The sequence below is a fragment of the Leptonotus elevatus genome, chromosome 1 (genome assembly GCF_054856555.1).
Source record: "Leptonotus elevatus isolate MCC_2025b chromosome 1, RoL_Lele_1.0, whole genome shotgun sequence".
NCBI lineage: Eukaryota > Metazoa > Chordata > Actinopteri > Syngnathiformes > Syngnathidae > Leptonotus > Leptonotus elevatus.
The window spans coordinates 53,234,734-53,244,187 of NC_141239.1; the positions used below are offsets into that span (position 1 = coordinate 53,234,734).

At 42.6% G+C, this 9,454-nt stretch overlaps 2 protein-coding genes across 3 annotated transcripts in view; one reads left to right on the forward strand and one right to left on the reverse strand.

Moving 5' to 3' along the window:
• Positions 1-5,831, forward strand: part of hdac5 (histone deacetylase 5) — a 55,246-nt gene extending 49,415 nt beyond the window's left edge. The window contains 5 exon segments of the mRNA XM_086084455.1: positions 6-124; positions 259-392; positions 1,321-1,402; positions 1,770-1,950; positions 2,019-5,831. Coding sequence (XP_085940581.1) covers positions 6-124; positions 259-392; positions 1,321-1,402; positions 1,770-1,950; positions 2,019-2,058 — 556 coding nt within the window. The 3' untranslated portion in view covers positions 2,059-5,831.
• Positions 3,133-9,000, reverse strand: pex12 (peroxisomal biogenesis factor 12). 2 transcript variants are annotated; one of them, XM_086069661.1, is made up of 4 exons: positions 8,586-9,000; positions 8,305-8,440; positions 7,681-8,216; positions 3,133-7,599 (listed from the first exon to the last, which is right to left on the reverse strand). In XM_086069661.1, the coding sequence occupies exons 2-4, from the start codon at positions 8,425-8,427 to the stop codon at positions 7,212-7,214; spliced, it is 1,047 nt and encodes a 348-aa protein (XP_085925787.1). In that variant the 5' UTR covers positions 8,428-8,440; positions 8,586-9,000; the 3' UTR covers positions 3,133-7,211. The 2 variants fall into 2 exon arrangements, with proteins under 2 accessions (XP_085925787.1, XP_085925779.1); XM_086069653.1 differs by having other exon boundaries at positions 8,305-9,000.
• Positions 9,001-9,454: the final 454 nt, after the last annotated feature.

The following is a 9,454-nucleotide window of genomic DNA, read 5'->3' on the forward strand; positions in this document are numbered from 1 at the left end:
CGCAGGAGTGTGGTGATGCCGATTGCTCAGCAGTTCAGCCCAGACGTGATTCTGGTGTCTGCAGGCTTTGATGCAGTGGAGGGTCATCAGTCTCCTCTCGGAGGTTACATTGTCACTGCCAAATGTGAGTTCCAAAACTGGTTACCTTGGCAACTGGCAGCAAAAAGTCTGTCATGCTGACGATACTCTTTAAAAATGATTCAATGTCCTGTTTATACGTATATCAATATATGCTTGAGTGAGTGCTGATTTTGGCAGGTTTTGGTTTGCTAACCCAGCTCCTGATGGGTTTGGCTGGTGGGCGTGTTGTTATGGCGCTGGAGGGAGGTCATGACCTCACTGCCATCTGTGATGCATCAGAAGCATGCGTCTCTGCACTCCTTGGAGATCCGGTAGGAGAATCTGCAGACGAAATTTAGCAGTAATAAATGTAATCATAATGCATATATTTGTGGAGACTGGGGTCAAGTTGTATTTTACAATTTTAAAAATGTGCAGAATTTCACACGTTACTTCATGTTAAACATTAAGATGGCTCTTAATATGAAAAGAAAAATGCACTGAGTTGTCACCAACATCTTACAAATGCAATTATGCCATCTGGTGGCAGAAAAATGACCAACACAAATCAATATTACACACAATTTTAACTCAGTTTTATGAATGATTATGAAATTACTGTATCAATGACTAAAAGATGCAGCCCTTTTATGTTAACAAGAGTATGAAATGTAGAAAAAAAGATATTTTATTGTACATTTTATTGTACATTTAGAACAGAAATAAAATTTGTGATTAATTGTGAGCTAACTAAGTCATGTGATTAATTACATTGTCTGACACACACACACACACACACACACACATATATATATATATTAAAATTAAACGATTCGGTTCGATTCAATAGAATTCCTATTCGATTTGGTTCGATTCGATGTAGCGGTGCAACGATTATTTGATTACTCAAAGTAATTTGCAATTATTTTGTTACTCCATTAATGGTTTGAATATCTTGCTAAATTAAAATGGTCAAAATCTTGTAATTTGCACATTTGCAAAAATCTGCTTTTATTTTGTAAATGCAGCAGCGAGCAACATTTTTGCATCTGTAATGTTCTGACGTTACAAACCAAATTAGTAACTACCATTCTTTAAAAATGCCGTTATATGACATGTCAAGGAAGCTGAAACATACTCAACGTAACACGCTAAGCCTAACTTCAAAATTCAGTTTACCAAATACAGTAATACATTGACGGCAATGAAACTAAAAAGGGCAAAAATATGTCATTATTGTTGATCATGTTTCCTTCACAGAGTGATTCTGCATTTCAATGGCCTCAAGAGAAGCCGTGCCCTAAAGCCTGTGCCTCTCTAGAAAGAGTGATAGAAATCCAGGGTGAGTCAACACACACACACACGTTTGTTTTACTATCTTTGTGGGGCCATCTCATTGACATAATACATTTCCTAGCCCCTTCCCCTAACCCCAACCATCAAAAATTATTGCCTACCCCTATTCCTTACCCTAACCTCAACCATAACCCAATTCAAACCTAAACTCTAAAACGAAGTCTTGACCCTCAAAAAGAGGTCTAAACTTGTGGGGCCCAGCAAAATGGCCCCACATGGACGGGTGGGCCCCACAACTGTGAAATCTCGGAATGTTGGCCCCACTTTGTAACAAAAACAAAACCACACACACACTTGATGCCGCCGCAGCATGTCTCCCTCTCACACTGTGTGCGTTTCTGTGACTCTTTTAGATAAACACTGGCCTTGCCTCCAGACTTTGTCCCTGACAAGCAGCCACTCGCTATTGGACACCCCGCCGGGAGCTCAGGTTCAATCAGAGAAAGACGAGGCAGACACAGTTAGCGCCATGGCCTCTTTGAGCGTTGATGTCGAGCAGTCCGGCTCGGCCGCCGACATCACTGACGCCAGCAGGTCGGTGGAGTCGTTCGGACTAGTAACACAATTCAGTGTGCTTTATGGCGTCTTTGTTTTCTATGCAGGTCTACAGAGGAGCCAATGGAAGAGGAGCCTGTTTTGTAAGAGGGACGCGCACACCAATGCCACCGTAAACTCCTCCTGGCACCTCCTCGACCTTCTTACGGATTGTGTATCAGTACACACACACGTTCACACGGAGTGCAAATGTTGTGGATGGCCTGGAACGGCGGAGGAAGCGCAAAGCAAAGTCACTTCTCTCCATGCGAGAGGAGCAGACCAATTGTTAGCGTCTCCACGGCAACCGGAGGAGGGGCATGTCAGTGCGGACACGCCTGTGGCGTAACGTTGACGCTCCGTCCTCTCGTTTGGAACCTGCACGCAACATCACCGAGTCGAGTCCCCTTCTTTTGTCACCTGCTCACGTCTGGGAGTGATGGCTGGACAGCGCGGACGCAGCAGGAAGTTGAACGCAGGATGAGGAGGAACGAGGTGCCTTTTCGTCCACTCACACACACACACAATAAGAACACATCCAATAAAGAAGAAGCACCGCAGCACCTCAGCAGCCAATCAAGACTGAAGGAACACAACGATGCGCACACACATGCAGCTGTTGTTGCTCACTTTTGTTTTCTTGTGGTTTTCTTCTCATCTCGTTGCCTTAATTTGTCAATGGAGCTTGTGACGTTTAGAAATGAGGGGGCTGGGGTACGGCCAGCTTTCAAGACGCTTTATTTATTCGTGGAAATGTGTGTCACTTGAAAGCACCACCTCGTTTTTGCTTTCTTTCCACTCGACAGGCGACCGCGGGATTGTGGCATACAACCACTTTGTCCCTCCTTTTTTATTTGTAGTCGTTTTTTTTTTTTATTGTACTGGTGTAATAACGTGTCCTGTCTTGTTGCCCACAGTCACATTACAGTGTCCGTTGTTTTTCTAAATATGTATATACTTTGATGTAAAAAGAAAAAACACAAGACTTTCACTTTTTATATTAATAAATACAAGAAAAATAATTATATGTATATATCATATATTGTCCCTAACGCTTACCTAGGGAATAGACTTAATGTTAAGCAAACGTGTATAGTTTCATAATAGCACCACAAGTTACAGAACAAACAAAGAAATTGGATTCATTCACTAAGCACTGACAAGAGAATTCGTTGAGGGCTGTTAGATGAGAATGCGTTTATTTGCGTGTATCTAATCAATGGAACATGTCAAGACGGGTGACAGATAAAATAACAAAAAAAGAGAGCAAAAAAAAAACATTCACACAAATACAACCATTTTTTAGATCGATTCTGAGCGGCTTTACTTGTAACCCAGCTTTTGCCAGATGACAGGGTGGACAAGGAGAAGTTTTGGCACCATCGTGATAGGTTTCTATTTTAATTAGACACCCATATATATATATATATATATATATATATATGCGTGTATATTTTGAAGAACAGTGTTTTATGCTATGAGAGTGACAATATATTGTCTGATGATATTTTCAAGTTGAATGCAGCGCAAGAGCACAGGTTGATGATGTAATTGTTGTGAATTGAGATGGACGGCAGGCTCTGGCTCCTCTGGTAGGACCAAGCCTGGACTACATATAACATATATGACAGTCATTGATGAAATCAAAGTTGGGAATATCTTGTAGTGGCATACTTACTTGCTGAAAACTCCAGAATTGCAACCAATGCCTTTTTTTTTTTCTGTGCATGTTTTTGCATCTGAGCAAGACCATGCAACGTCTCTCCCTTTAAACTCAATGCAAACTAATTCTGATCCAACATGCTAAGTGATCGTTTTAGACTTTTTTTGTGCTCTTCTTTGTTATTATTTGTACAATGTCATGGTCCCCACAGTGAATAAGATAGTTTTCAACATACATGTAAACTCATTTGAGTACTTGAGACACCAAACTATAAAGATTTGTAATTGCCTATAGATGCCACAAGATGGTGCCTAAGCAAATGTTTATATTATGGTACATGGCCAGAGCACAAAAACAACCAATAGGTTAGTTTTTCTGCAAATACGTTTTTAACTTCACACAAACTTATTTCCCATGAATCTTTGCAGGGTAGGGTGTGAGGTTTGTGAGCTCAAATAGATTTCCATAACACAATCCGTTTAGTAATCACTGTTAGCTGAAGTTATTTTCATTCCAAACAAATTTCCATGATCAAAATGACGCTGTCGTGAAACCTTTCAGGCCATGTCTTTGGGTCGGAACAGGCACCAAAAAAACGATATGTACCTTTGACATGGCTGGATGTTAAATCTGACATCTGCTTAGGAAGGTTCATTTTTGTATCCAGATGTTCACTCAATGGTATCGTTCAATGGGCGCATTACAAAAAACAAGAGCTACAAAGCCAAAGAAAAACAAAAACACTTAATCATATCACTTTAAAGAAACGTATTCGAAATTGTTTAACATTCCAAGAGAACAAAACTACTCGAAAATGTTGAGATGTTGATAAAAATATGAACTGGTTTGTTTGTCACGTTTTACAACGCTTTAGAAAATAACAAATTGCAACTGTGCTTCCCCAAATTTGGAACAGTCTCTCTAACATGGCCTAATGGGGTATATGCCACGGAGGAGGCGGGACTTCCGACTTTCGCACAGCCCTGTTTCCGGTTGCTGTTAACGATGCGTGGGCCGCGTCCCAGTTCTTGCGCTTCCGCCTCTGTGCCTCTCGGTTGCGCATTCCCGTCAACGGGTGCGAGTGTGTAGTAGTGTCTGTCTCAGTTGTCCGAGGCGTTTCAGAGCTGAGACGCCCTGCGCGCTCTCCCCGATCGCGCTCCATTGGCGAGTGTGGAACGCGGCCAGCAGTGGCTGGAAACGGCGCTGATGTGTGAAACCCGGAAGTTGGAAGTCTGTGGCAACTACGCCATTGTAGTGAAATTATAATTTGATGTTTTTGTTTTATTATCATGTTTCTTGCCCCGTAGATTGTGAAGGCTCTGTGCATAGCTACAACAGAAAGTTGGCATTGTAACTAGTCCATTTCCAAGCAAAGCGTGCCTTGTCCAACAGATTGCGCCCTCATAATCTGCTATGATGACGATATTATCCCCACAAGCCAAAATGGCCTCATAGATGTTTTTGTTGCCCAGGCCGTTTACTGTAAAAGCACCGTTTGCAGTTGGGAAGTTTGCTTGACAGAGAGCTGATGTACATTTAGGCGTGACCACAACTTTCGAACACACCAACACGTATGCTCAAAACTTAATCCTCTCTTTCTTCTGTATGTTTGATACTGTGGCGTACATGTTTGTCTTGCTAACATGTCGTGGCCGGGGGCAGGTTGTTTATATTTGGACATTGATGAGAAAAGTTATCAGTGGGACCTCTCTCTTTTCCCCCCCCCCAGGAGCAGGGATCTTCCCTCTTTTTTGTTTTCTCTCGTCTGGCTCATGACGGAAAATCTTTGAATATCATTTTGTTAGAACTGATCACAAGCACATTCCTTTTGTCCTTTTTGTTGATTGAAAAACTGAGAGAAACCATTTCCAGTGTCAACTCACGTGTATATTAAGTGCACATTTGTTTGTACACATGTGCATTACAAGATATCCAAGCAATCTATTACTGTGACTATTATTGATGATGAGACTTGTTTTCTCTCTCCCCCCTCCTCGTCGAATTGTTCTCCTTTTGGTTGAAAGGGATGCTGACTCTCGTGACGATTGATTGGCACTCACATTCAGTTTGGGGCTTTGTGGACAATGTGTTGAAGCCCATTTTCAATATCTTCACTGTAAAGTTGTGATGTTGATCCTGAATATCTGTTTCTTTGTCGTTTTTTTAAGTGGGCCTGTTGTTCAACTTGTCTGGAAACTCAATAAAGCAATTCACTGACGGCTGGCTTGCATTTCACTTGTTGACGATATGGACATGAATGCACATTTTATGGTCCGCTTATGTTGTAGCATTCACATGGGATTTGCTCAAATCTAACTTTTCTCCCTATTTTCATTTGACTAAGACATTTGTCGGGCCACACAGGAGAAAAAAACCTGACTTTCATTTTTTGTATACAAATGGTTGGGTCTCTTGAATGCCTGCCTGCCCACCCATCAAGTTACACAACCAAGTCAATCTTTACCTGCCTGTTTCGCAAACGCGTCAGTGTGCGAGGTGTTCAGAATTTTTGCAAATTGTGTCGCCGTTGACTTATTAACAAACTGTGCAGTCATCCTCCTTTTTTAGACATTCATGAAACTGGTACAAGCCAAAAGGTAAGCACAGCTGCAATGTATTTGGTTTGTTGTACACACCACAGTACGCACAGATTATTGCTAGCGAACAGCGATAGTAGGAGCCACATTCAGTTCACCGACTGCCCCATTGACAATTATATTAAGTATCGTACATGTTTTGACTCCTCAAATGAAAATGCTTATCTTTTTTTCCACACTTTGTGCTCCAATTGCCTTGTTCAGCCACCTAGCTCCACCCTGTTGTCATGTGGTAACATAACATGAAGAAATAAATGTATTCCTAGCCGTCTATTCTTTCAATTCTATAGTGTTTTCTCAACCTGGTTCACCATTTATTGTTGTCATTTTTTTGTTTTGTTTTTTTAGCTAAAACAATAGTACATAATGTTGATCAAGCTCACAGCAGGTTAAAATAATATTTATATTTGAAGTACATTTAGATCAAGTAGATCCACTATAATTGACATTTGATACAAAGTTTGATGATTAGTTGGCAAAGTTCAGTACACCGCATAGTGGCATCTAAACACTTGATCATATAATGACCTGATACGATGATGAAATCGCATTTCACCTAATTAATCTTGAAGAGACTCCGTGCACTTTTACAAGGTCTCTATCACAGTGATGATATTGTTTCCTGTCAATGGAGGAAGGCAGGATCTCACATCCTGCGTTCTAAAAACAGTTGGGTCCAAAGTAACCCAATTATGGATCAAAAATGGATCGAATCACTTTATGGGTCAATTTGACCCAACTTTCTGGGTTATTTTATACAAAATGACCCAAGTAAAGGATCTGACCAATATTTATGAGTTGTTTTACACTAAAATACCCTTTTCTTGACTTAAAGTAGAGGATCGGTCCATTTTTTACCCATAGTTGGGTTATTTTTTACCCAACTGTTTTGAGAGCGTGATGTCGACTGGAGGTCCAATATCTGGTTGAAGAATACCGACAAAGCTTCTCTGTTTTTTTAGGCTAAAAATCAAGCACACGCTCATCACCTGAGGTTTGATTCAAGTGTCTGGCGAGTAGATCTTGATGAGATGCTGCAGTTCAGTCGGGTAGCTGGTGAGCGGACAACGGCGGTTGGCTTTCACGTACGTGTAGACGCAGCGGTAACAGAAGACAAAGCCCGACGTGGACAAGGCGGTGGCGTTGACGCGAAGCCTCCTGCAGAGCGGACAGCTTGACGTGTCTGCCGCCACGTCGTCCGTGTGGAGGTGGAGCGGGGGCGGCGGCGCCGGGAGTGATGTGAGGCTCTTGACGGCCGCCTGGTTGTCGGACGAGTACCACCACTCCAGGAACTGCAAGAGGAAGACCCCCAGGGAGAGGGAGGTGGACAGGGAGACGGCCATGCCCCTCGCTGCTTGTGACATAAACCACCACAACCGCTGCAACGTGCTGTAAACAAAAACAAAACACAAATTGAAGAACTTTATATTAGAATAATTTTGAATTTGTGATCATTATATAGCTGTGTACCTGTCCCCGGTCGTGATTCCCCTTTTGCTCGCGTTCAGCTCCATGTCTCTAATATCTCGCTCGGTGAGTCGAGCCAGTCGGACCCTGGCCAGCCACAGCAAAGGATTGTGGGTACGCACCGCCCCGAAGACGAAGAGCAGCTGCTGGCAGAAGATCCACGCCCGCCAGGCCGAGTTGACGTACGGGTAGGCCGCCACGGCCGCCCGATACAGTCGCTGACTCCTGCTCTGCGCCAGCCGTATGGAGAAGTCCTCCTCTTCCCTCTGGCGAGCAAACGTGGCCTCCAGTTTGGCCCGCAAGTACGGGACAAGGCAGAGGAGAAGAAGAGAGCGCCAGCGGGCCTTGGTGTGCAGGCCCAGGCCGACAGGAAAGCCCCGCCCCAATGAAACCCTTTTCAAACCGTAGAAGTTCTCAGAGAAGGAGGCGCTACAGTGGGACAGAAAATGCTTCTGCAGGACGACATCCAGCAGGAGGTACAACTCATCAAAGTGGCGCCAAAGGAAGCCAAAGTGCGACGGGTTGGACTCTGCAAGAACCTGACAAGAAAGGAGGAACCATACATGTTACAATACATACATGAGACAAATGATTCTCAAAGTGTATACATTGAGTGAAGTGTCTCACTTTGACGGCGTGTTTCAGCGCCGGTTTCACCGCTTCCATCAGAGACTCCTGAGCCAGAACCTCAAAGATGGACGGCTGCTCCCGCACAGTGCTGGAGGTGAGATGAGCGCCGGCCTCAGCCATGACTACTGCGCACCTGCAACAAATTATAATACCACACCTGTCAATCACCATGAAGAAGAGGCTAACTGGATTCAGGTCATATTCATACATACTGCATACCATACTCATACATCTAATTTCTATACATTGGCGGCATTGGTTGGAGCGTGTGTTGTTACCGTTTGCTGAGGTACGTTCAGAAGAAACCGTTAAGATATTCAAATTGGTTCACTCCCAGTATGGATTTCACATAATCTACAAAAGTACAGGCCCACGCCACAGGTTCAAAGCTCCAAAAGACACTAAACTATCAATTCTCTCGTACACATTTAGACCAAAAAAAGATAAAGTGAAACTTGTAAAAACAACGGTGGTAAATGTTCGTTCTCTTCGTGTCAATCAATGAAGTAAAACCGTGAAAACATTCCTTATACTCGGCCTCAGCTAAATGTTAGCTGTAAATTTTCTGATCGTCTCTGATGTTCCTTGGCGTCTGTTCGAGTTTCGTTAACATCCCACGCTGTCATTTAAAAAGTTAATTGTCCATTTTTTAAGAAACTGCTCGCTTTCCTTGTAAACGGCGCACAGGTACTTCCGCATTACACGCGTAAAAAAACCTCAAAACTTTATTTAAACATTCAGGCGAAGACACCCGTAGTCACGTGATTTACTAAATCAATATTAAAAAATATAAGATAATAAGAATAAGAATATCAAATTGCTGCCTAATATGCACACATTTTAATCTGTAATTTAGTGTTACATTATTCATCAGATATTTAAAAAATGAAAAACTCTAGCTTGGACACGTGTTGCTCATAGCCTGTTTTACAAGTGCTAAATGTGGCCACCACAACATCAAGCCGATAAACGAGGAAAAGGGAATGAAAGGAACTGGGAGGAATATTCACATTGGTGAAAGTATGGATAATACATGTGTCCAAAATAGCGATTTCCCAATTTTTTTGTTGTAGTTGTTGTTTTTTGTGTGTGTGGTGGTGGTGGTGGGGGGGGGGGGGGGGGATGATTTTGGCGTATTATTTTTTTA

Excerpts from the sequence above, each read along its gene's own strand:
- pex12 (XM_086069653.1), bottom strand. The coding sequence starts at position 8,535 with ATGAGTATGGTATGCAGTATGTATGAATATGACCTGAATCCAGTTAGC. Across the intron at positions 8,217-8,304 it reads CGCTGAAACACGCCGTCAAA|GTTCTTGCAGAGTCCAACCC; the intron begins GTGAGACACTTC and ends CTTTCTTGTCAG. Across the intron at positions 7,600-7,680 it reads GGAATCACGACCGGGGACAG|CACGTTGCAGCGGTTGTGGT; the intron begins GTACACAGCTAT and ends TTTTGTTTACAG.